Raw genomic sequence first — 27444 nt, 5'->3', positions numbered from 1 at the left:
GACACAGAACCAGTGTGCACGAGATAGTAAGGACACAGAACCAGTATGCATGAGATAGTAAGGACACAGAACCAGTGTGCATTGGATAGTAAGGACACAGAACCAGTGTGCATTAGATAGTAAGGACACAGAACCAGTGTGCATGAGATAGTAAGGACACATAACCAGTGTGCATGCGATAGTAAGGACACAGAACCAGTGTGCATTAGATAGTAAGGACACAGAACCAGTGTGCACGAGATAGTAAGGACACAGAACCAGTGTGCACGAGATAGTAAGGACACAGAGCCAGTGTGTATGAGATAGTAAGGACACAGAACCAGTGTGCACGAGATAGTAAGGACACAGAACCAGTATGCATGAGATAGTAAGGACACAGAACCAGTGTGCATGAGATAGTAAGGACACATAACCAGTGTGCATGCGATAGTAAGGACACAGAACCAGTGTGCATGAGATAGTAAGGACACAGAACCAGTATGCATGAGATAGTAAGGACACAGAACCAGTGTGCACGAGATAGTAAGGACACAGAACCAGTGTGCACGAGATAGTAAGGACACAGAACCAGTGTGCACGAGATAGTAAGGACACAGAACCAGTGTGCATGAGATAGTAAGGACACAGAACCAGTATGCACGAGATAGTAAGGACACAGAACCAGTGTGCATGAGATAGTAAGGACACAGAACCAGTGTGCACGAGATAGTAAGGACACAGAACCAGTGTGCACGAGATAGTAAGGACACAGAACCAGTGTGCATGAGATAGTAAAGACACAGAACCAGTATGCACGAGATATCTAGGACACAGAACCAGTGTGCACGAGATAGTAAGGACACAGAACCAGTATGCACGAGATAGTAAGGACACAGAACCAGTGTGCACGAGATAGTAAGGACACAGAACCAGTGTACATGAGATAGTAAGGACACAGAACCAGTGTGCACGAGATAGTAAGGACACAGAACCAGTATGCACGAGATAGTAAGGACACAGAACCAGTGTGCACGAGATAGTAAGGACACAGAACCAGTGTGCATGAGATAGTAAGGACACAGAACCAGTATGCATGAGATAGAAAGGACACAGAACCAGTATGCACGAGATAGTAAGGACACAGAACCAGTATGCACGAGATAGTAAGGACACAGAACCAGTATGCATGAGATAGAAAGGACACAGAACCAGTGTGCATAAGATATCTAGGACACAGAACCAGTATGCACGAGATAGTAAGGACACAGAACCAGTGTGCACGAGATAGTAAGGACACAGAACCAGTATGCACGAGATAGTAAGGACACAGAACCAGTGTGCACGAGATAGTAAGGACACAGAACCAGTGTGCATGAGATAGTAAGGACACAGAACCAGTATGCATGAGATAGCAAGGACACAGAACCAGTATGCACGAGATAGTAAGGACACAGAACCAGTATGCACGAGATAGTAAGGACACAGAACCAGTATGCATGAGATAGTAAGGACACATAACCAATGTGCATGAGATAGTAAGGACACAGAACCAGTATGCATGAGATAGTAAGGACACAGAACCAGTGTGCATGAGACAGTAAGGACACAGAACCAGTGTGCATGAGATAGTAAGGACACAGAACCAGTATGCATGAGATAGTAAGGACACAGAACCAGTGTGCATGAGATAGTAAGGACACAGAACCAGTATGCATGAGATAGTAAGGACACAGAACCAGTGTGCATGAGATAGTAAGGACACATAACCAGTGTGCACGAGATAGTAAGGACACAGAACCAGTATGCACGAGATAGTAAGGACACAGAACCAGTGTGCACGAGATAGTAAGGACACAGAACCAGTGTGCATGAGATAGTAAGGACACATAACCAGTATGCACGAGATAGTAAGGACACAGAACCAGTGTGCATGAGATAGTAAGGACACAGAACCAGTGTGCATGAGATAGTAAGGACACAGAACCAGTATGCACGAGATAGTAAGGACACAGAACCAGTGTGCATGAGATAGTAAGGACACAGAACCAGTGTGCATGAGATAGTAAGGACACAGAACCAGTGTGCATGAGATAGTAAGGACACAGAACCAGTGTGCACGAGATAGTAAGGACACATAACCAGTATGCACGATATAGTAAGGACACAGAACCAGTATGCACGAGATAGTAAGGACACAGAGCCAGTGTGCATGAGATAGTAAGGACACAGAACCAGTATGCACGAGATAGTAAGGACACAGAACCAGTGTGCATGAGATAGTAAGGACACAGAACCAGTATGCACGAGATAGTAAGGACACAGAACCAGTGTGCATGAGATAGTAAGGACACAGAACCAGTGTGCATGCGATAGTAAGGAGACAGAACCAGTGTGCATGAGATAGTAAGGACACAGAACCAGTGTGCACGAGATAGTAAGGACACAGAACCAGTATGCACGAGATAGTAAGGACACAGAACCAGTGTGCATGAGATAGTAAGGACACAGAACCAGTATGCACGAGATAGTAAGGACACAGAACCAGTGTGCATGCGATAGTAAGGAGACAGAACCAGTGTGCATGAGATAGTAAGGACACAGAACCAGTGTGCACGAGATATTAAGGACACAGAACCAGTGTGCACAAGACAGTAAGGACACAGAACCAGTGTGCATGAGATAGTAAGGACACAGAACCAGTGTGCACAAGACAGTAAGGACACAGAACCAGTGTGCATGAGATAGAAAGGACACATAACAAGTGTACACGAGATAGATAGATAGACAGACAGACAGACAGACAGACAGACAGACAGACAGACAGACAGACAGACAGACAGACAGATAAGATGAGCAGCATGTTATATGATTTGGATGAATAATACAGAATGTAATAACAAAGACAGAACAAAATGAGATCTGTGTTCAATAGTCCTTTTGCAGCCAGGTATTATTTCTTTGCTCTTGAAAAAGCTTTTTACAAAACATAAGTTATAATGACACACACACACACAGTCACACACACACACTCAGACACAGACGCGCACTTGCAGACACATACACACACACTTGCACATACACAGTCACCGAAGAAACAGCTGCTCTTCAAATAATAGTTAGCTGTGAAACTTGTTCGGCATTGGAGAGTTTGCTTCCATTGTGACAAAAATATCCTATTTTGAGGTAAATATTATCATAATCTCAAATGCAAAAATGTTTTACATGAATAAGAACAGACAAGTAGAAATATACAGGCAGTCTAAGTTGCACTCACAATTTACACATCTCCTACCTCTGATATCTATATATTCTTTCACAACGCTGTGGGAATGGTGCCGATGGACGAGTACGCCTAAGAATAGAGATCTAAAAATAGATGGAATGGAGAGCGGCGTGACGTCATGTACATGAAATAGTAAGGATCGTATGCCAACCCTTATGTATAGCAGACTCTGTCAAAGAATGTTAAACCAAAAGTCTAACGATTTTTATTACACAGTATCACGCCGGTACCTCCGCTGCACCCGAAAAAAGCCGGGGCCACTTGCTGCGCACCGGGGCCGAGAGCCACGAGAGGCGAGTTTCTGCACTAAATCTTCTCTGTTTTTTTTTCTCCAAAATGACATATCTTCACGTAACTGGCGTTTGTACTTCGACCTAAGGTGTCATAGCATCCCATTATCGGTTTTATTCTTTCCCTCAATTCTATTCTGAACTCAGAGCTTCGATTGTTTATGCTTTTTAAGTGAATTATGTGTAAATATTGACTTTCCACAATTATTACGGAAAATCAAGCTTATCAAACAAGCTGGAGAGAATTGGAATGTAATTATTGGTTATTTGTTGACATCTGGCTCAAGTGGTGTCATCTAAATTCACGCGGTTGAATCATATTTGTTGAATCTCTACAGTCACTTAACAAATTTGTTGCTGCGCACCGGGGCCACTGTGGGCTGCGCACCGGGGCACTATTTGTGCATTTGATGCTGCACACCGCGCCCAGTAATAAACGTGTTATTATGGTCCTTCAAAGTGTGTAGCATACTGTTTTCGGTTGCGACCGTACTTGAGGATCTTTGTTTGTTTGTCAGCTTGTCCCGAGGGGACGCAGCACTAGCTGTCGTCTGCTAGCTATTTTTTTCTTCACATTGTTACCTGCAGGGACCTCGGTTTCGCAAGGTCTATAGGCCTGTCCCTTACAAAATTGATTGAATAATGACCGCCCTCTTCATGTAGCGTAATCCAGGTCTGAAGATGACCACTGTTTTGAAGTTTGGATACAGCTTCTGGGAGGAGGTCTTGCAGTCTTTGCACATCATCTTTGCCTTCAAAAGTAAACAGCTCCTCTGCTTGTTCGTCGAGACATGTTGATGATACGTTGGCCGTTTCGTCTACAAAGACTTTACCATCTTTAATTACTAGATATTTACCTTGAGCCTTGATCTCAGATGGAAGAACGCCGAAGTCGTTTCTCAAATACGTAGGCTGTTCCATAATTATTTAGAATCTCAGAAACGGAAACACATACCAACAATCTAACCAGACCATTTTCTAGACCAATCTTTCCCCAGCCGACACCCAGCTGGCCATCCTCTCAAACGTTCTCATTCAGGCCTGGGACCTCGTGACATCAGCTTTACCTGGTATGGCCCTCGTGAAGGCTCGGACAGAGTCTTTAGGGGTCTCTAACCGTGTTTCCTCGGCTATTTCTTGTAATCTGAGAACAGGCTGAAGCAGCATGGGGAGATGTCAAGAAGATAGGGTGGATACAGCCAACACCAGTGCTCCCTTTTGTGCCAAAAAAGCTGTTGTCGCAAAGGCAGTATACACAGGTGCGTTGTCATGTTACAGCATAAGCCCTCGAATACCCGTGTTTGGACGGTGTTTGTGCCAAGCCTCGAATATGTTCGACCATTAGTGGTGGACACAGCAGTCAGACGTGACTGTATGCCTGTCCTCAAGAGTCACAGTGTTTAAATGGCTTGATCTAGCGACGAAAGATGCAAAACAATGGTAAGGCTTCTTGTTATTTGAACTTGGCAGGGGTTGGGTCACCTGATTAAACACCCGACAGTTGTTTGGTTTCAGAGTTGAACTTATTAACCCAAGTTTCGTAACCACTGACGATATTCCATGTTGATTTGGATAAGCCATTGCTGATTTTTTTCAAGTATTGTCAAGCAACACTCTGCCCTACACCTCTTTTACCCGTCACTGGGTTCATGTGGTACCCAACCGGCAAATTTAGGGCCATTAAATATTTGTGTAAGATCATTTCAAATGCAGAGATGTTAATGCCAATGACATATTGCTTCTCCCTGATTATATTTCAGGGATCTTCTCTTAATATCTGTTCAACAGCGCCAATGTTTTCGAGGATAACGGGTGAAATAAGTAGACTAGGGTGGGAATGATTTTCGAGGCTCCGTCTACCCGGTTTGAAATTGCTGTACCAGTTTTACACCACGGCTCTACAAAGAGCGTTCATCCTAAAACATTTCCTCACACTTTCATGCAAATCGGTCGCTTTTAACCTTATTTTGTAGTTATTGTAAGTTATGGCTCCGAAATCGCGAATTTAAGCTTCACGACGCATACATAGCGCGGCGAGTATCTTCCTGAGTCGACCATATGAAAACGACATAACTCTGGAACTTCATTTTTTTGTGTCAAGCCTCACGATAGTCTATTCTTTGACGGCATGATTTTGTATTTAACGCCACATTGCCAGGAGCCTGGATTCTAAATAATAATCGAACAGCCCTCGAATAGGTATTCTGTCCAGTCACTTCATTCAGCGACAAAAACCCGAATCTCCAATTGTTCATTCGAATGCACATCGACACTGTGTCCGATAACGTCCTTGAACTCTCGAAATTTGAATTTGCAGTAAACTGATACATTTGTTCACCTGCAAAGCAGAACAAACCCCCTCTTAGAAAGGACAAAACGAACGAACGTCAGCGTCATTACCTTTCGTGTGTGTGTTTGTGTGTGTGAGTATGTGTGAGTGTGAGTGAGTGTGTGTGTGAGTGTGTGTTTGTGTGTGTGAGTGTGTGTGAGTGTGTGTGTGTGTGTGGCTGAGACGGACAATACTTTATTCACTGTAGTACTGGCCCAGATGCGCAGCAAATTAGTGCCCAGGTCAGTATACAGCCCTCAAAACAGAGACATAGCCAGGTGCGCGGCAACAAAATCGTTCAATGACGCTAGAGATTCAAGAAATATGAATCAACCGAATGAATTTATTTTACACCACTTGAGCCAGATGTCAGCAAATAACCAATACTTAGATTCCAATTATCTGCAGCTTGTTTGATAAGCTTGATTTTTCGTAATAACTTTGGAAAGTCAGAATTTGCACATAATTCACTGGAAAAGCATAAATAATCGAAGCTAAGAGTTCAGAATTGAATCGAGGGAAATAATAAAATCGATGATGGGATGCTATAACACCTCAGGTCGAAGTACAAATGCCAGTCTCGTGATGAGATGTCACTTTGGAGAAAACAGAGAAGATTTAGTGCAGAAACTCGCCTCTCGTGGCTCTCGGCCCCGGTGCGCAGCAAGGGGCCCCGGCTATTTTTCGGGTGCAGCGGAGGTACCGGCGTGAGTATACACAACATTAACAGTTGATAGCGTCTTGTCTGATGGATGTGCTTAACCAATATACGCCGCAGGGCGCGTTATCTAATTTCCCTCGGCCTGTTCTGGGGACTGCCCCACTGGATTTTTGGTTTAACATTCTTTGACAGAGTCTGCTATACATCATTTATTTTTGGGTAAAAACGCGTAAAATAGATTACTAATTTTAGTCCGGTGTGGAGAAGCTCTTACCAGCACCCTCGTGAGATATCTTTTTAATTGTTGTTTCTAGATAGTAAAATATGCGCTGAAAACGGTCAGCTATCTGGCCACCTCGAAATAATGTCCCTGGTACCCTTTTAATGCTCCTGAACCACCCCAGGTGGCAATCTCGGGTCGCAACAGAGAGTGTACCCCATTCCGCCCAGAAGTTTAACCGTTAAAAATAGAAAGACAAGTATTGAACAAGAAAGATCCACAAACACCATGTGTACAACATTTATTATCATATTTATATAAACATCTTGATGGCCTTGGAATCGATAGGTTATTTTTAGATTTCTGACAAAAAATCGCCAAAAACATGACAAATTGTCTTTTTTCTAACCTAAACTATGAAAGATTTAAAGACAAGTATTGAATACAAAAGAAACAATGGGATACTGGCAACAACGCCTGTTCTCATTGTTGTACAAAATTGTTGATTGTTATTGCTTTTAAAGTATTAAACAATGGCGACTGCACGTGAGAGGGAACAATAAAGAGACCAAAAAGCAATTTACTCACGTTAAAATGACGAACACGGAACGCATAACAGCGACGTTTTGACCAAAGGGTCTTCTTCAGGCACAAAAACACAAAAAAGTACACACACACAAAAAATAAGAAGAAAGACGATAGAACAGATAAAGAGGAGAATAACAGTTACTGACAGCCAGCACAAACCAGCAAATGACGTTAAAGACAGAGAAGCAAGGGAAGCTACTCGAAGGGAAGCCAACAATAACACAGGCAAGACAAAGTTAGAGTTGAAAAGCGGCAGTTTTGACAAAATGTGGGGAGGGGGGATGAATGGGAACGAAAGAGGAGACTCACGTACCCGTGCGGACACACACACACACACACACACACACACACACACACACACACACACACACACACACACACACACACACACACACACACACAAGTAGTGCCGAAGGATGATATTATGTAGGACTCCCTGAGTTTGCGCTCGAAGGAGTCGCCACGTACTTTGCTTTTTGTTTAGTTTTTGTGGATTTCACAAAGCGTACCGATTGAACGGCAACGCGTGTCATTCGTCGGAATTTCGTTCAACCGTTAAAGATAGGAAGACAGTTATTGAACAAACAAGATGCATCACAACAATGTTAACACGCTTTTTGTTTGTTTGTTGTTGCTGTTGTTGATTGTTGTTGTTTTGTGTACAGTACTTTCGTCGTGCTTGATATGATGTAATATTCCCATGGCAAGCTGTCTGATGGCCTTCAACAATCAAACTTTCGTGTTCGTATTCATTGTCACACATAGTTTAAGTATGCGCGGACCAGGACCCAATAATCATGTGTGGCTTATACTATATTTTCAGTTAACCCAAAAAAACTCTATCAAATATGGGTTTTGGTAGACGGAGAAGTGTGCTTCGATTTTGGGATAATCAAGAACAAGCTGAAGGATTACAGAAGTTGGTCTCTCTCTCTCTCTCTCTCTCTCTCTGTTTCTCTCTCTGTCTCTCTCTCTCTCTCTCTCTCTCTCTCTCTCTCTCTCTCTCTCTCTCTCTCTCTCTCTCTCTCTCTCTCGTACCTGCTAGATAAATTAAAGACAGCTCTCAGTATCATATACACCTGGCGACCTGTCCAAAACATATTATTACAAAAAAGTCGATGATGTACGGGTGTCGCTTTTGACTGTCATCAAAGCAGTACATGGGCTAGAACTCTGTGAGACAGATGCAGCGAGAAATGGCAGTGATGTAAAGAAAATTATGATCAGTGGAGTAAACAAATTCCCTTTGAGCAAAACTGTTCGTGGAACATTACGTACTAGAGAATATTTTGTAAATATTCGTGTAAATACGTTCAAGTTCAAAATTAATTTTCATGTAAATACGTTTATTTTCAATTTCGTGAAAAACCATTTGTCGATAAGGCTTTAATTAGCTAAAGCCAGAAAACTGTTAAAGCATCAAAGCGAATCTCTATCTCTGTCTCTCTCTCTATCTATCTCTCTGTCTCTGTCTCTGTCTCTCTCTCTCTCTTGCTTACTCTCTTTCTCTCTCTGTTCCTTGCTGTCTCTCCTCTCTGAGACTCTCTTTTAACATTTAGTCAAGTTTTAAATGTTTTAGCATAGAGACGGGGAATCGAGACGAGGGTGTGGTGTATGTATGTGTGTGTGTGTGTATGGCATTCCGTTTATCAAATAATGATTTGGATACTTTTTCATGTTTTTTTCACCAGTTTTAGCCAAATAATCATTATTTAGAAGCTCATGTGCTAAATAAATAATTGTTTATAAACTATGTAAAACAATTCTAAATAATTTTTTGTTTACGTAAACCATTCATTATTTACCTAAACAATTCATTGTTTACGTAAATAAGTCATTGTTTACGTAAATAATGATTTATTTACGTAAACAATATATTATTTAGACTTATATTACATTGTTTATAAACAATCAGCAATGTTGCTAAATAAATCATTATTTACGTAAACAATGAATTATTTACGTAAACAATGAATTGTTTAGCCAACACATTTTCCATTATTTAGGGGTTTCTAGGATTCGCTTCTGAACTAAGTTTTATGTCTTTCAGTGATTACTATAATTGAATACAAGGTCTCTCCACACACTCTTATCTTAAAATAGCTGTTGTTTGGATATTATTTTGTTTATTTTACAAGCCGAGTACGAAAATAACTGATCTCAAGCACAGTCAAAGGTCAAGGTCAATTAAGGGTTTTCTCTGCCGGGAGTGTTTAGTGTTTGCATTTTCTTGCTTGAAGTTGTTGAAACACAGTTTTTTCCCCTTATGTTCTCTGTTCTGTTTATGTCCCAACAACATGCCTGTCTTTCCATTTCTCTTCCTTTCATCGTTTCATTTCAAAGAGAAAAGTAAAAACAGCTGTGAACCGTTGCAAAAAGGGAAACAATGCCTCCGACAACTGTTTAATCAAATCTTCACCCCGTGGATTTGCCATACACTTTCCCACCTCTATCGCCTGAAGATTTCACACACGGATCAATGCCCGTGTGACACAGGCCCCCAGACACCAGAGCACGTACTGCAGGCCTGTCCAACCTTCGACACCCTGAGGCGCCAAACGTGGCCGAGTGAAGTGGAGCTCCGCGAAAAGCTGTGGGGGACAGCGGCATCACTGCGGCTGACTGCGGGATTTGCACTCAACACTGGACTGGACATCTAGATGTATGGCCGGGAACGTAGAAGAAGAAGAAGAAGCCATACACTTTCCGAGAAGAATCTGGAGTGACTTCCCTTGCCTTGAAAGCAAGATGGAGAAACAGCGACCGGGCGAGAAGCGAACATATTCTGAGCGATTGTTACCAGAGGAGAGGCGGCGATACCACCAGAAGATTTTGGAGATTGACGGGAATGATCCGTATGACATTCCAACCAGGTGCTGGTCAGCAAATCCGGACGATCTGCCAGAGCTGAGTTACATCAACATCGTAAATTATTTTGTGCTTGGCAAGAAGAGTGCATACACATGTGAGCACCTGAAAGCTTACAAACGTTTGGATTCCTACCGACTTTTTGTCTCTGGCTGGGTGAGGGATGTCAAGCGCTACAGCCCTGATGGCTGTCAGAACTCTGTCATTTCTGCAAAGGTAAGAATGTGCTTTCAGTTTATAATGAATGAACGTGAGTGTTCTCTGTCTTGTGTTGCAGATTTCATTTGTAAGTTGCAGTTCAGGATATTGTGTTGAGGCTTTGTCTTTGATATATTCTTCGCTTCAGTTTTTGAGTCACTTGAGAAAAAGTGACTCTATGTAATCGGTCAGTGTTAGTCTGTCCGGCCGGCCGGCCGGCCGTCCGTCCGGCCGGCCGTCCGGCCGGCCGTCCGTAGACACCACCTTAACGTTGGACTTTTCTCGGAAACTATCAAAGCGATCGGGCTCATATTTTGTTTAGTCGTGACCTCCAATGACCTCTACACTTTAACGATGGTTTCGTTGACCTTTGACCTTTTTCAAGGTCACAGGTCAGCGTCAAAGGAAAAATTAGACATTTTATATCTTTGACAAAGTTCATCGGATGTGATTGAAACTTTGTAGGATTATTCTTTACATCAAAGTATTTACATCTGTAGCCTTTTACGAACGTTATCAGAAAAACAAGGGAGATAACTAGCCTTTTCTGTTCGGCAACACACAACTTAACGTTGGGCTTTTCTCGGAAACTATAAAAGTGACCGGGCTCAAATTTTATGTGAACGTGACTCCCAGTGACCTCTACACTTTGACGTCTGCTTTGGTGACCTTTGACCTTTTTCAAGGTCACAGGTATGTCTTGAAGGAAAAAAATTGAAATATCATATCTCTGAAACTATTCATCGGATTTGATTCAAACTTTATAGGATTATTCTTTACATCAAATTATTTACATCTGTATTGTGTTGTGAATAGCAATTTCTTCCTGTCCATCTGATGCCTCATATAATATTCAGAACTGCGAAAGTGACTCGATCGAGCGTTTGCTCTTCTTGTTATTCTGGATTACGACAAAAGCTGCAGATAGTCTTGAATATATTTATATTTTGAAATAGCTTGCCCATGAAAAGGGGGGCCATTGTCAGTTTTCACTGTCTTTGGAATTCCCTGTCGTGAGAAGATTGTCTCCAATTTTCGGGTCACAATTTTTGCAGATGTGGACGAGATAATCTCGACTTCTGGGAATCTCGAGTATTCATCAATCACCACCAGGAGATAGTCACCGGAAGGGAATGGACCCGCGAAATCAAGTGCAAGTGCACTCCACGGCTCTGATGGGAGGGGAGTACTGATGATTGGTTCACGAGCGTTGGGTCCGGGGTAGGAGGCTTGACAGGGTATGCATGATTTGACAGTTTCCTCAACCATTTTGTCAATTCTCGGAAACCATACCTTCTCTCGGAGGCATTGTTTTGTTTTGACGATGCCTTGGTGTGCTTGGTGAGCAATGTTGATGACTTTTTGATGAAGAGTTTTCGGGATGACTAGTCGATGACCCCTCAGGATGAGCCCATCATGCATGGAGAGTTCTTCACTAAAACGAGCGAAATCAGACATGTCACCATCTTGCCACTGTCCGGTTTGAATCGCTCGCATCACCTGAAGCTGGTCATCTCGTTGCGTTTCAATTCTGACTTCATGTTTAGTTATCGCCACAGGGACTGCGTTTTCGGTCACGTAGTTGATGTATTCTTCACCTTTGTTTTCACGCTGGGGTGTCGACTGTGGGTGTCGACTGATGTAATCAGCTGGATTGAGGTCATCGCGTCCCGGGGCATAGGTAAGAGACATTTCATATGGCATGAGGCGTAATCTCCACCTCTCGATGCGAGCTGTCGTTGGCTTTTGGCTGTTGACGATCCCGAGAAGTGGTTTGTGGTCTGTAACTACGGTGAAAGAGGACCCATACAGGTAGAGGGGGACATGTTCCACTCCGTACACCACAGCCAGCATCTCTCGATCGGTTTGTGAATAGCGCTGTTCTGTGGGAGTGAGAGCTCGGCTGGCATAGCAGATTATCTTTCCTTCCTGTGTTAGAATCGCACCAAGACCAACTGGACTTGCATCCACGAGGATTTTTGTTGGTTTTCTTTGGTCAAAGTAGCTCATGACTTTGGCGTTGGTGAGGGTTTCTTTCAGACAGTTGAAAGCCTGTTGTTCCTTATCGGACCATTCCCATGGAGCGTCTTTCTTTGTCAGGTTTCTTAGTGGCTCTGTGATTGTTGCGTAGTTTGCGATGAATCGAGCCACGTACTGCGTCATTCCAAGGAGGGATCTCACTTCGCTGACGTTTGTTGGTGGTGGACTGTTGATGATCGTTGACACCTTGTCAGGACTTGCTGCCACGCCTTTCTTGCCAAAGATGTGACCAAAAAATGTAAGCTCTGAGACTGAGAACACACACTTTTCCCTGTTGAGCTTCGCCCCGTGATTTTGAAGTTGCTGGAGTGTTGCTTGAAGAGCCACGTCGTGTTCTGCTTGTGTCTTCCCATGTATGATGATGTCGTCGCTGAGGTTCTTTGCACCTGGGAAGTCAGCTAACAGCTGAGCTATGGCGTTTTGGAAGATTTCTGCGGCAGCGTTTACCCCAAACAGCAATCTTTTATATCGTCGAAGACCGACATGGGTTGAAAACGTAGTGATGTATCTGCTTTCCGGGTCAAGCTCCAATTGATGATAGGCATTGGACATGTCCAACTTGCTGAAGACTGTGGACCCGTTGAGGTCAGCGATAAGGTCATCGAGGGTTGGCATAATGTGTTTCTCTCTCTTGATAGCTTTATTGGCCTCTCTCATGTCGATGCAGAGCCTCACACCCTGTTTCTTTGGCACGACTACCACAGGGCTTACCCATGGTGAAGGACCCTCAATCTTTTCAATGATGTCTAGCTTTTCGAGTCTGTTGAGTTCTGCCTCGACGTCTTTTCGTACGTGGAAAGGTATACGCCTGTGTCGTGGGGCCACGGGTCTGACAGACTGATCAATGTGCAGCTTGATGCTGATGTCCTTGATTTTTCCCACGCCGTTGCTGAACAGAGTGTGAAATTTGTCATCGGGACTTAGTGCAAAAGTGAAATGGACTAGGCCAAGAGTTTCGGCCATGTCAAGGCTCATGAGGTTGTTGGCCTTTTTCACTTTATTGTCGTTGACCACGTAAAACTTGGCTGGAATACGCTGGTCGTTGTAGTTGACATCAGTGGTCACAAAACCTATGATGGGTAGGGGCACATCTGAACCATATGCGAAGATCAGAGGGCATGGGCCATACAAGGGCGCTTTGGGACATACCTTCTTGTAGGTGTCAAATGTCATGAGACTCACTGATGCTCCAGTGTCAATAAGTAGGGGGACTGGTTTGTTGAAAATTTGCACCTCCACTGACAGAGATTTTGACTTGAGGTTTGAGACATTGAAAACGACTTCATCGCTTGAGTAGTAGGTATTGTCGTAGTCTTCATCCACTGTGGATTCATCATCAACCTGCGTAGAATGAAAGATTTGTCTTATCTTTTGAGGTGAGGATTCACAGACGCTCGCGAAATGTCCAATCTTGGAGCATCGCCTGCATTCCTTGCCTCTCGCTGGGCAGGAACCTTTGTGAGTATAGCTACCGCCACAATAGCGACAGCGAGCACCACCATTAGACGAACGTTGACGTTGAGGGTTGCTGCTGTCCCAAACACCACCACGGCCAGATCCACCACGGCTGAAGTTGTTGCCACGACCGAAGCTGCTGCCACGCTTGGAGTTGCTGCCACGTCTGTAGTCACCACCACGGTTATAACCTGCACCGCTCGCATGGGAGTTGTCGTGTCTTGCTTCATTGTCACCATGGTGATGGTATGTGCGTCTGGGGTTGGTTTTGACGCTGTTTACTGATGCCCCGGCACCTTCAATCTCTGTTGCCCTGGCCTCAGAAAGTTCGTAGGAGCTAGCATCATCAATGACTTGTTGAAGGTTTGAATTTTCTCTCAGAGCCTTTCGTCTTACCTTGGATGATGAACATCCTTGGACCAGTTGTCCTAGTATCTCTCTATCCACATCATGGAAATCACAACGATGTGCGATCGTTTTCAAACGCGTAAGGTATGCATCAATTGTTTCTGATGGTTGCTGAATAGTGCCTCGAAACTTGAACGTGTCATATGCAACGTTTTTTTTGGGTGTGAAATAGTCAGTCAGACTCTTTTTCGCAACTGGATAGGTGTTTGGAGTGTTATCAGCGCCTGTGACAGCATCCACGCCTTTTTGATCATTGGAGAAGTTGTCAAAAATTTCATACACTTCGTCACCTGCGTAATGAAGGAGTAGTGCTTTCTTGCGATCATCGGCCGTTACATCCAAACCGCACAACATATTTTCGAGTTTGTCGATCCATTTCTTCCAACGGATCCCTGCACTGCCTTCTTCCCCTTGGACAACAAACGCTGGGAATGATGGAAGAGACATCCTCGTCGCCAGTTGTTGTGTTCTTGCATACAACAAAGTGTAAGACGATGACACAGCTTGTGTGTTCAAGTGGGATGCTTTTATTCCCGGTCCACGTGTGATCTCCTCATTTAACAATGGCCGCTATCTTCTCGGTTCTTCCGAGATCATACGAGATTGATTAACATGGATCTGGAAATGGACTAGGATGGACACAACACAGACCAAAAGGTAATTATGATTAATTACTCAGAATTAATGACCGATTAACGATCAAAACCCAGCAAAATGAAGATTGCTAAACTCTATCACTTCCTGCACCAAATACAACTCATTCAATTACAAAATGAACTCCTGAACTTTCCATACATGTATCATACTTGTGGTAAAGTGGAACTTATGACAAGTTATGTGACGTAAAAGGTTGACACAGAAACACAGATACTAAAATGACGCGTGTGACGTCACGCGGTGAGACACCGGTCCAACTGGGGAAAACTTTGATTTCCTTGATTCAAACATTTATTAATGCACTTTAACTCAAAAAGTATCTTAAGGGAATACGAAATTAAGTGCACTAAGTTAGATTTACGAAAAGGTTACAATTATGGAGATAATAAAGGAATTCCACACGTCACCTACTGGGCGCTAAAACTCACATAGCGTCGAAGGTTTGGGGTCGAAGCTGATCGAACATTAAAGCAATTTAAGGACCAACAGGGCCTTACAAAGTATTTAAGCACGAACCTACAGCAACATAGTATCTATATCCGTGCATTATTAACATCTAAAAGTAATATAAAGTCTTAGATTGCATAAAATAGCTCGTGCACTCAATCAATCTAAAAATAGATTTTATGCGGGATAAAAACATGGCCGCCGCTCAGATGTAACAACAAACACTGTACATAAGGAAGACGGGGAACTTGCGAAGAAAATGCGAAAAAGTGTTTGTGAGTTATCGTCCCTAGTCACATGCTGGCGGCGAAAACGAAATGGCGGATCGCGTAGGTACCGATCGCGTGCGAGGTGGTGGTAAATTGTGCTCGGCTTTTTGTTGCAAGAACGCCCGTCACAAACAGAGCTGCTTCGGGAAAACTTTCCACAAGTTCCCTAAAGAAAAAAAAAAGGTGGGTTGTGCAGTGATTATTTCATCAGGTTTACCTTCTTCAGAATGAGAATGCAATGGCTCGAGTCACTGAACTCACTCAGTAGACTACAGCGTCAGCGAGTACTTACGACTGTGACTGTGAGTGTGAGTCAGCAGTCAGTACAAAACAACAGTTTACACTTGATGACAAACTACCCGTGGGCATATTTGCCGAATCCAATATCAAACCTTGCTTACGGGAAAACTACAGTACAAAGGTACATCACTCATCCGTTTTGCGTTCAGGCAGAGCGTTAGATTTAGACTGAAGATCTGATTTAGCTTTTTTTGTCTTTCCTTTTTGCTTAGTTTAACAATAACATTGTTGTTTTTATTGTCAAACTAGGTGCAGAATATGGATGCAATTCACAAGGCGAGAGGACTTTGAAAAGCTGCAGCCAGCTGATGTTCAAGGTCTCAAGCTTTGTACTGATCACTTTGAGGCCAACCAGTAAAACAATCCTGCAGAGAGGATCACTTGACTTGTGTGGAATGCTGTCCCGACATTGTTTGCAGTGCCCAATCCACCACCGAAGGTTATTTATTTATTGGTTTTAGGTTTTTGCAAACCAAAGAAGCACACTATTAAATGCAGGTTGAGTAATAATAATAATAATAATAATAAAGTGTATTTATATTGCGCCTATCCCTTACAAAAAACAAAAATATTTGGCTCTAAGCGCATTACAACATGTGAAGGACTTGGTACAATCAAGTCTGACAAATACAACAGCACAATATACAGTCGGTCTCTTAGGTAAAAGCAGCTTCGACAGTTAAACACTTCTACTAAAAGATCCTCTAACAATTTACAAACATAGTTAATGACAAGTTTGAGGCTGATGTAACTTTAAGAATTGAAAAAAACAGCATTGTTCCCATCAAATAATGCCTGTTTGCAATTAGCGCAAAAAAATGATAAGGCCAACAAAAAAAAGTTACTTATTTTGGATCGACGTCTTGATTATGATGATATGATGAACTTATTTTGCCAAAAAACAGCCCCAAATGGCAAAAAAAAGTATAGGGTCGGCGTCAACAACAAAAAAGTTGTATGTTTCTGGTCACCTGACCCTATACCTATGTTTTCCTGACGACCCCAGACTTTTTTTTTTTGCATTTTCAAAAATAAAAGGGGTATTCGAAAATCACTTGTTTTCCTGTTTTTCAACAAAATAAGTTAAAAAGATGGTTTAAAAAAAAAATTAGAAAAAAAATCTCCACCTTTAGTCATGTTAGGCCACAAAAAAAGTCTGTTTAAGGTAACATAGGCCCCCCAAAAATAGCGTCGGTAGGTCGGCTTTTTATTTTTGTATTTTAGCCATCTGAATATTTTAATTTTATTTTTTAATGCCCCCAAAAAGTCTAGGGCCGGTGAGAAAAAAATAGGGTCGGTCCGGATACCGTAAACAGATTATTTTTTGTTTTGCCTTACCAGAAACATAAATTTTTGTGTGTGGCCTAAGACCAATGCCATGAAATTGGGAGAATTGTTTCATTATGACTGGGTGTTGGTTGTGAGTTTGTCAGTTAAAGAGCTGTGCATTTGCAGGTTGTTAGTGGGAGGAAGCCACCATCGCAAAGGGTAGCTACAAATGAAGCCAGCACCGACCTGTCGCCTGATGCACAAATTGTTCAACCAGGTAAGAGATTTTTAACCATGAAGAACACCCTGACATCAAAAAATGTTTAAACCCATCCATTACATAGTTGATAATTGCTGTATAGGGTGACGGGCGCTGTGGCGGGTTGGTAAGACTTCGGTCTATTAACTCGGAAGGTCGAGGGTTCGAATCCCGGTCGCGGCCGCCTGGTGGGTTAAGTGTGGAGATGTTTCCGATCTCCCAGGTCAACTTATGTGCAGACCTGCTAGTGACTTATGCCCCTTCATGTGTACACGCAAGCACAAGACCAAGTACGCACGAAAAAGATCCTGTAATCCATGTCAGAGTTCGGTGGGTTTTAGAAACACAAAAATACCCCGCATGCTTCCTCCGAAAGCGGCGTATGGCTGCCTAAATGGCGGGGTAAAAACGGTCATACACGTAAAATTCCACTTGTGCAAACAAAATGAGTGCACGTGGGAGTTTCAGCCCACGAACGCAGAAGAAGAAGAAGAAGCTGTATAGGGCGGATGCATGGATGGATGAAATTGTACCTGTAGTTCCCACACGTAAAGATGGGAAACATATCCTGTTAGAGGCATGGTGTAACAAGAAACAATTAAGTGGCTCTATTCCCCCCCTTTCCCCGTCGCAATATAAGCTTCGTGGTTGAAAACGACGTTAAACACCAAATAAAGAAAGAAAGAAAGAGGCATGGTGTGTGAGGAGTTTACCTGGTACTGTTGTCCCAATCAATCAATCAATCAATCAATCAATATAAAGCTTATATATAGCGCGTATTCCGTGGGTACAGTTCTAATGGCCTCACCCATTCAGTACCAAACAAGGTCAATTCCATCATTGTTCCACATCGTATCCATAGTTGCTAATACACTTCATTTCTGGCCTGCCTTCCTACGCTATTGTTTATTTTCATTTTGTGATTTAATTACACATGTTTTAATTTCTTCCAGGTTGTAACTTGTTATGGTTATGTTATTTTATGTGTGTTTTGTGTGTGTGTTTTCTTTTTTAGATGACATTCAGGCGATCCTGGAGGACATAGGATGTAAAGCATCAAAGTCGTCATCCTCCCCATCCCCTCGTGAAGCGGAACTTCGACAGAAGGTCAACAAACTGAGGAGCAAGGTTTTCCGATTAGAAAAGAAAACGATGGAACCCCGTGTAAAACGAGCGAGTAAATTAGCCAAGCCTCCCAAGAAAGACTTTGTAATAGAACAGTTGTCTCATATATTATCAGGCGAGGCGAGCTATTTTGCCATTTATGCCTGTTACATGTACATATTTACCGGTTATCTGCTGCTGTGTCCAATCCTGGCAGAGACGGGAACGCATGTTACCAAGGAGCCGAAGGAGAGTCAATGAGATGAGAGAATGTGATTAACAATTGCCAACTCTCTCCGTACAAAGAGGGTCCAAAATTGTATCAAAATATAGATGGTAGGGAATTCAAAATAAAGAAAGACAATAGACAAAACATGTACTTCGGCTCATAAAGCCTTCTTTAATTTTTGACTCATTAAGTCCATGCTCCGAGAGTCCTTTTTGACTCACATGCGAAGCAAAAGTGAGTCTATGTACTCACCCGAGTCGTCCGTCCGTCCGTCCGTCCGTCCGTCCGTCCGTCCGGACGTCCGGACGTCCGTCCGTCCGGAAAACTTTAACGTTGGATATTTCTTGGACACTATTCAGTCTATCAGTACCAAATTTGGCAAGATGGTGTATGATGACAAGGCCCCAAAAAACATACATAGCATCTTGACCTTGCTTCAAGGTCAAGGTCGCAGGGGCCATAAATGTTGCCTAAAAAACAGCTATTTTTCACATTTTTCCCATTTTCTCTGAAGTTTTTGAGATTGAATACCTCACCTACATATGATATATAGGGCAAAGTAAGCCCCATCTTTTGATACCAGTTTGGTTTACCTTGCGTCAAGGTCACAGGAGCTCTTCAAAGTTGGATTGTATACATATTTTGAAGTGACCTTGACCCTGAACTATGGAAGATAACTGTTTCAAACTTAAAAATTATGTGGGGCACATGTTATGCTTTCATCATGAGACACATTTGGTCACATATGATCAAGGTCAAGGTCACTTTGACCCTTATGAAATGTGACCAAAATAAGGTAGTGAACCACTAAAAGTGACCATATCTCATGGTAGAAAGAGCCAATAAGCACCATTGTACTTCCTATGTCTTGAATTAACAGCTTTGTGTTGCATGACCTTGGATGACCTTGACCTTGGGTCAAGGTCACATGTATTTTGGTAGGAAAAATGTGTAAAGCAGTTCTTAGTGTATGATGTCATTGCTAGGTTTAGTTACCCTAAAGGTCGAGGTCAAGCATGTGAGTCGTATGGGCTTTGCCCTTCTTGTTTTAATTTTGAATTGCCTACCATCTATATTTTTATACATTTTCAAAAAGATTCAACAGTCACCTTCCGTTATTCTTGAACTTGGCTATCCCAGCCTTACCTCAACATTCGATATTCCTGTGATATTTTTGACGTAAAATCAATTTTTACTGTAAAACTCTTCGGCAAGAGGATTGCTCCAAGCAAACAAATAATAAACTTGTTAAGATTTTTCCTGATATTTCCGATCAATTGCCTATGGTTTTATTTAGCTAAAAGATTCAAACGTCACACCTATGACTCCTGGCTATTTTTAAGGGGGGAGTAGCATCCCTGGTGTGTTGTTTGTGATGTACCTTTTAGTCTGTTTACAGTAACATATGCACACAAAAAGAGGGTCGGTAGGTCGGCTTTTCTCAATTTTTTTTTTAATAACCATCTTTTTAAATTATTTTGCAAAAAAACAGGAACAAAATTGATTTTTTTTTTCTTTTTCTTTTTCTCCAAATGCCAAAAAAAAAAGTCTACGGTTGGCAGGGGAAAAATAGGGTTGGTCGGGATACCGTAAACAGACTATTTTGTTTTGTTTTGCCTAAGCAATGACTAACAAACTTTCTTTAGGGTCTGACATTGTATATACTATACAGTTTTTGGGGTATTAACTAAATACATGCATACAGTGTTTGATTCCTTTTATACTTTTTCACAAATTAGCCCCCCCCCCTTTTTTTTTTTAGTCTGCCCTGGGGGCGGGAGGTCTCCTAATTTCGGTTTCTAGGGTCACCTTATGCTTCCCCATGAGCTGAGAACTTAATTTAAAATGGGCCTCGATTTTTTTATTTGTATTTTGTAATTGTGCCTTTGTCCAGTCACATGATTTCACTTTGTACTTAAAAACTTGGCACTGTCATCATTTATTGCTATTTATTGTTCAGTTGTTCAGTATTTATTGCTATTGGGCATCAGTTGTTCAGTTGCCCTCTTTCGAATGAGCCATGCATGCATTATGGATGTGTTTAGCGAATTGGGATACCTAAAGCAATGTAAAAGAAGAAAAAATGTGAAGCAAACATATAGCACCAAATAAAATAACCGAATCAGAATGGAAACTTCTTCAGTGTATGTGTGTGTGTGTGTGTGTTTGTGTGTGTGTTTGCTGTTTTAAATACCGAAAATGTGAAAATAAAGCAAGTCACAGCATGAGAAAGATCGACTGTACTAGTCATGACAAAGCAGGAGACAGCCTGGTCAGCATGTAGCAAAGGGGAATAACTCGTATTTAGCCATTCTCATTTCTAAGCATGCCCAATGAGGAAGTTATCCTTCTTCCCATTGTAGTTTCTTTGGTAACAAGCAGTTCGTGTCGTCTGCTAAGGCGCAGAAAGTTTGTTGAGGCACTTGCTGTAAGGGCAAAAGTCTAGGGTACTTGGCTGTAAGGGCACTTGCTGTAAAGGCAAAGTCTAGTGTACTTGCTGTAAGGGCACTTGCTGTAAAGGCAAAGAGTCTAGGGCACTAAAAGTGCACATTGTCACAAATGTGTGCGGAGAAAGCTTTGAAAGTGTTCAGACTCGCAGTTCTTCCAGAGCTAGTTGGACACTGGCTGGACAGAGAATTCAGCTGAGCCTCTACAAGCAGTGGATGTGAACCAGGAGCAGCTGCAAACACAAGCCGTGAAACGCAGCAAGAAACAGTGACAATGCCAGACTCGCTTGCTCATGTGTGTGGGAAAACAAACATCATGTATGACTGTACACACAGCAAGTGGCCAGTAGTAACGTTGTAGAGAGGGAGAAAACAAGTCGCGTAAGGCGAAAATACAATATTTAGTCAAGTAGCTGTCGAACTCACAGAATGAAACTGAACGCAACGCAACGCAGCAAGACCGTATACTCGTAGCATCGTCACTCCACCGCCCGTGGTAAAGGCAGTGCCCGTGGAATTGACAAGAAGAGCGGGATATTCGTTGCGCTGAGAAGGATAGCACGCTTTTCTGTACCTCTCTTCGTTTTAACTTTCTGAGCGTGTTTTTAATCCAAACATATCATATCTATATATTTTTGGAATCAGGAACCGACAAGGAATAAGATGAAAGTGTTTTTAAATTGATTTCGAAAAAAAATTTTGATAATAATTTTTATATATTTAATTTTCAGAGCTTGTTTTTAATCCGAATATAACATATTTATATGTTTTTGGAATCAGCAAATGATGGAGAATAAGATAAACGTAAATTTGGATCGTTTTATAAATTTTTATTTTTTTTTACAATTTTCCGATTTTTAATGACCAAAGTCATTAATTAATTTTTAAGCCACCAAGCTGAAATGCAATACCGAAGTCCGGGCTTCGTCGAAGATTACTTGACCAAAATTTGAACCAATTTGGTTGAAAAATGAGGGCGTGACAGTGCCGCCTCAACTTTCACGAAAAGCCGGATATGACGTCATCAAAGACATTTATCAAAAAAATGAAAAAAACGTTCGGGGATTTCATACCCAGGAGCTCTCATGCCAAATTTCATAAAGATCGGTCCAGTAGTTTAGTCTGAATCGCTCTACACACACACACAGACAGACAGACAGACACACGCACACACACCACGACCCTAGTTTCGATTCCCCCTCGATGTTAAAATATATAGTCAAAACTTGACTAAATATAAAAAGAGAGTGCATGTAATGTTTTAAATCACAGTTCACACTCACAGATAAGTCATTAATTGTTCCATTCTTGTTTCATTTTATTCTTAAAGTAAAATCATGCACAGATGTAGGCATACATTTTGTTTAGGATCACCGACCACAATACAAAATCAAGTGCTACAAGTATAAATTATGATGCATACAGGACATTATTGTGTGATTGTTTTACATCCACTGCTGTGAATAACAAAGAATCATGAGCAGTTTGATTATCAACTTATTCAGCAGGTATATTGTTCATTCTCCTTGTTCAATGTTTTCAGTGACACGGATTGGTTGCTTGATTTAGGGAACAAATAAGAGTGTGTGGTCCAGCGTAGTTCTGCATCAGTACAGTCAAGTAATACAGTGTTTAAATTGGCAGTGGAACTGAAAGTTAGTTTCTATTATCAACTAGTTCTGTTTTGATGACAACAAAATTGAACACACTTATTTCTGCAAAAAAGCGCACAGGTCTATTTATCATAATGAATAGTTAATGACTCACATGCCCACAGTATGTTATTTCAATTTTGAACATTTAGTGAAAGTGTTCTTCTCTTCACTTTGGCTTCATACCTGCAATACTGGTAGTGGTATGTTCAGTGTTGCTTGCAGTTGCATGTTATTGGTAGTTTAAATGTGTGCTCGCATTTCAAGTGTAGGCCATTTAATTTTGCAATGCTCCTTATCTTGTTTCCTGTGTAGAGCTATTTTGAGGTTAATCAGCATAATTCAACCTTTGTCAGTTGTGTCAATACATGTCACATTTATGCAAAATGATTTAAAGTGTATGTTAATGTGGTGTGTGTGTGTGTGTGTGTGTGTGCGTGATAGAAAGAGTGAAATCTGCTCTTGAAATGGAAGGAAATAGCAGCAGGTCAGATCATATACACATGTATTTCAAATTCAAGATTCCATCCAGTGAAAACCTAACAGAAAAACTGTTGCTACTGCTCATGTGAGACACCTGAATCAGAATCAGATGCAATACACCACAGTTTAATTAACACATTCTTTAAACAATGCCTTCATCTTCAAATTCAAGATTCCGTCCAGTGAAAACATAATATATAGACTATTGCTACTGCTCATACGAGACATCAGAATCAGATACAATACACCACAGTTTAATTAACATATTCTCTAGTCTAAACAATGCCTTCAGTTCACTAGGCTGTGTAAGTTTATGCAGCGTCACAGCAAGAATCACATGGTACCAGTGCAAACATTGACAAGCCCAGATGATGCAGTGACTATTTTGTCCAGTGTTACCACTTCTTCCTCTTCCCTTGCAAACAAAAGATCAGTCAGAATATCAGAGTTCAAAATTTTGTACTTTCCACAAAGAATACCGATAACTCGCTCAACATAAATTCTCAGATTAGCTAGTTTGCGTGTTGACTGTCTCATAAGCTGTAAGCTGACTCTTCCCTCTTGTAAAGGAAGGGATTTTCACTTGTGCACCTCTCATAGCCACCAGTTCATTAATGTCAAATCCCCTGTCGGCCAAAATCACATCATTTTGTACAATATTGTCTAGATACCCACTATTTGCAGTGATGTGCTTGTAACTTGAAAGCCCACCCCACCCTTTAGAAATAAAAGAAATATGGCCTTGAGGTATTTAATATTAGGTATTTAATTTATGGTGCGCCAAATTCATATTACTATCGTTAACAGTTATACAGGGTTTTGAAACTATCGTTAACTGTTAATATATATAGTTTCGAAACTATCGTTATCTGCTATATAGAGTTTCAAAACTATCGTTAACTGTTAAATACAGTTTCGAAACTATCGTTAACTGTTATTTAGAGTTATATCAATAGCGCGTTTGTGCGCGCTATTGCTAAAACTATGAATAACAGATAACGAGGGTTTCGCAAAACGGCGGCATGGTGCGCGCAAGTGATATTACTATCGTTAACTGTTATATATAGTTTCTAAAAATGGCGTGGTCGGATGTTTCGATGCCGGCAAAATGGCTGCTGAACGTTTCGTTCGAGCAGAGACATGTCTCTGGTTCGAGCGAATTTGCACTAAATTACTACAACATTTAGTAGATCATATTCAACTAACTGTCGTCTGATAAGTCCATCATTTCGCTGCTTCGTTTAATCAAGTAATCAAATCTTCGTTGCAGCTAGCACGCTTCCTGTTTTCACAGAAATATTGGTCAGTGTCAGCTTGACCCGTTCTAGCTACCGCGCTGTGTGCGGGTCAGTTTGTACACATACGGCTGGCATGCATGCAGTGGGCAACGGTACACGATGCGAAAGCATGCAGTGTTTTCCAAAACGCGCCTTGGGGGATGTCACTCGGGAAACACGTTGTTTTGTGTTTGTTTTGAAAAAAAACCCACTGTTTTGTGTGGTGCGTCATGGTCTTTTCCGCGAATATTCAGTAGTCCTACCGTCTTCAAACCGCACACGTGGAAAACGGTACGGCCGAAAGTACAAATGATAAAGCTAATATTAAACAAACTCAACAATGATTTGAGAAGACGACAACAGAAGAACGGTCACTAACTAATGTTGTAGTTTTTTAAATTATGTTTCTAGTTAAAATGTACATTAATTTTTCGTAGCAAAAAGACAGTTTTGCAATGGCATTTCAGGGTTTTCCCATTTGGGAACGATACCGACGCGCTTTTGATAAAACTATCGTTAGCTGTTATATAGAGTTTTTGAAACTCTAAATTTATTATAACAGATAACGATAGTTTCGAAACTCTACATAACAGTTAACGATAGTAATATCAATTTGGCGCACCATATTAATTGTATTGTGCTTGTAGTTTGACCAGGTGAGCGCACAAGCATCAACACTGGAGGGTCTCTCAATGAATATATTTCAAAACAGTCAATAATGGACACAACTCCGAAACTCTATATAACAGATAACGATAGTTTCGAAACTCTACTGTACATAACAGTTAACGATAGTTTCAAAACCCTATAAAACAGTTAACGATAGTAATATCAATTTGGCGCACCATATTAATTGTATTGTTGTGCTTGTAGTTTGATCAGGTGAGTGCACTAGCATCAACACTGGAGGGTCTCTCAGTGAATATATTTCAAAACAGTCAATAATAGACACTACTCTGTTCCATGGATAGGGAAGGAACTGTGGCGGTATACTTGTCTTTATACTTTGCCTGTCTGGCCAGAAAACAAATGGCTGCAGTCTGTGGTAGTGGTACATGATATGCACAGTCTCGTGAAAAACTTTGCTGGCAGATGTTCTTGACACAGAAAAGATGTATGCCAGGTGTTGCTGAGGTGTGTTAAGGCGTATATGCATGAATGAGAGCTTGAAACTGTGTCAGTGCTCTGCGCGAGTGTGTTGGCAAATGCGGTGCAAGAAAATCAAATAATGTAACAAGTGTGAAGAAATTAGAAATCCCAGTAAAATATCGTACAGTATCGTCATTGTCCCTCAAAGAATCAAGTGTCATTTTTTTCTTGGCAAGTTCGTCTTTAAGTTCCCGAGTTTCTAGCACCAGCCTGTTAAGTTCATCCCGTTGCTGCTTTTCTTCATCTTTAGAAATCCAGGCAACATTGTCATAGGTTTCAGTCTGGCAGTAAGTACCGCCACAGTCACCTCTCTCGGGAAGAGGAGCAGCCAGTTCTGCTGTATCCGAAGTACCTTCACCGTCGCCATCACCAGCATCCTCTGCTAAATTAGGGTGAGAAGGAGTTGACTCACTCCCCACAAGCTTCTTCCTCTCCTTGAGTCTCTGGTACTGTCCTTGTTGGCTGTCAGGCTGTGTCCCTGCACCATACCCAAGTTTCAAAGTAGGTGTCCAGCTCGGACTGTTTACTTCCCACAGATGGTTGCCCTGCAGAAAAAATCAAAAGCAAATGTATTGTAAATTATGGATTGGGAGTTATTTTAAAAATAAGTCACCCAAACAAAATGAATGAGTAAATCTCGACACAGATCTACCCTTTAAAACTGAACTATGAAGTTGTATCAACAATGACCATTTAGTGTTCAAATACATTCTGATGATCAAATCCAATTATTTCACACATATGGCATTCTCACAAGTCATGGTTTTGGGTAACCATGATAAGTTGTTACACTGAGAGTAAGTGTAAGACTGACTCACTCAGTCATAGACTGCACTCGGTGCAGGACTGACCGACTGTCCGCACACTACCATCACAACACAGCTTGCATAAAACGCAGACTAACCAAGGCAGGTGAACAAAAGCATGAGTACTTACCATTGACAAAATGATCAGAGCACACGTATCTCCTAGCTGTTGATTCAAAGTTGATATTCTTCAGCTGAAGCTGTGCCAACCATTCTCGCCGGCGTCGTGCAGTCAAATCCCTTGTTTCTTTGCCCTTCTGTCGCTATCTCTATCTTGTCTGTTATGGCAATGTTTAACACTACAACTAGAGACCATGTCGATAAATGCGGGAGATTCAGAGTGCAGATTTCGCATGTTGCCTTCTCGCGAGTTCCGCCGGAATGCCTGGGGCAAGGCCGGACAACTCTGCACACGACTGTGTGACGTCATCGCGTCAGAGCTCATACCAAGTTGTGTTGTGTTGTGTAACCTACAGATAAAAAAAAGTTTAATCATGCAGTAAGAGAAATGGAAAGAGCAAGTTTTTGTTGAGACAGAACAGAAAACTTAGGACAGAAAACTTTTTTTTAACAACTTCCAGGGAGAGAATGCAAACACTAAACACTCCCGGTCATGACCTTGACCTTTTGTTTGTTTTCGCATTCAGTTCTTTTCGTACGGTAATTTCAGCTTGTAAAATAAACGAATTTACGAACATTTTCTGATAAATAATGTTTGGAGATATCTTGTATTGAATTATAGTATATACACAAAGAAAAAAAAATGAAGCTTAGAAG

At 41.6% G+C, this 27444-nt stretch overlaps 1 protein-coding gene and 1 long non-coding RNA gene across 5 annotated transcripts in view; both read left to right on the top strand.

The window, feature by feature from the left end:
• LOC138970624 (uncharacterized) overlaps positions 1 to 27444 on the top strand; it is a 425184-nt gene that overhangs the window by 41699 nt on the left and 356041 nt on the right. For 3 of the 4 annotated variants that reach the window (XM_070343090.1, XM_070343088.1, XM_070343091.1), the window contains exon 5: positions 8174 to 8269. The exons of the other annotated variant lie outside the window; for it this stretch is intronic. In XM_070343090.1, coding sequence (XP_070199191.1) covers positions 8174 to 8269 — 96 coding nt within the window. The remainder of the gene's footprint in view (positions 1 to 8173; positions 8270 to 27444) is intronic. 4 annotated transcript variants of the gene reach the window in all.
• LOC138970610 (uncharacterized) lies at positions 13857 to 20788 on the top strand. The gene is made up of 3 exons (XR_011457020.1): positions 13857 to 16431; positions 17448 to 17538; positions 18536 to 20788. It is a non-coding gene; the product is annotated as an uncharacterized lncRNA (long non-coding RNA).

This window comes from Littorina saxatilis, linkage group LG7 (assembly GCF_037325665.1).
Source record: "Littorina saxatilis isolate snail1 linkage group LG7, US_GU_Lsax_2.0, whole genome shotgun sequence".
Classification (NCBI taxonomy): Eukaryota; Metazoa; Mollusca; class Gastropoda; order Littorinimorpha; family Littorinidae; genus Littorina; species Littorina saxatilis.
Note: the sequence above shows the minus strand (reverse complement) of the source record. Positions and strands in the feature narration are given on the sequence as shown.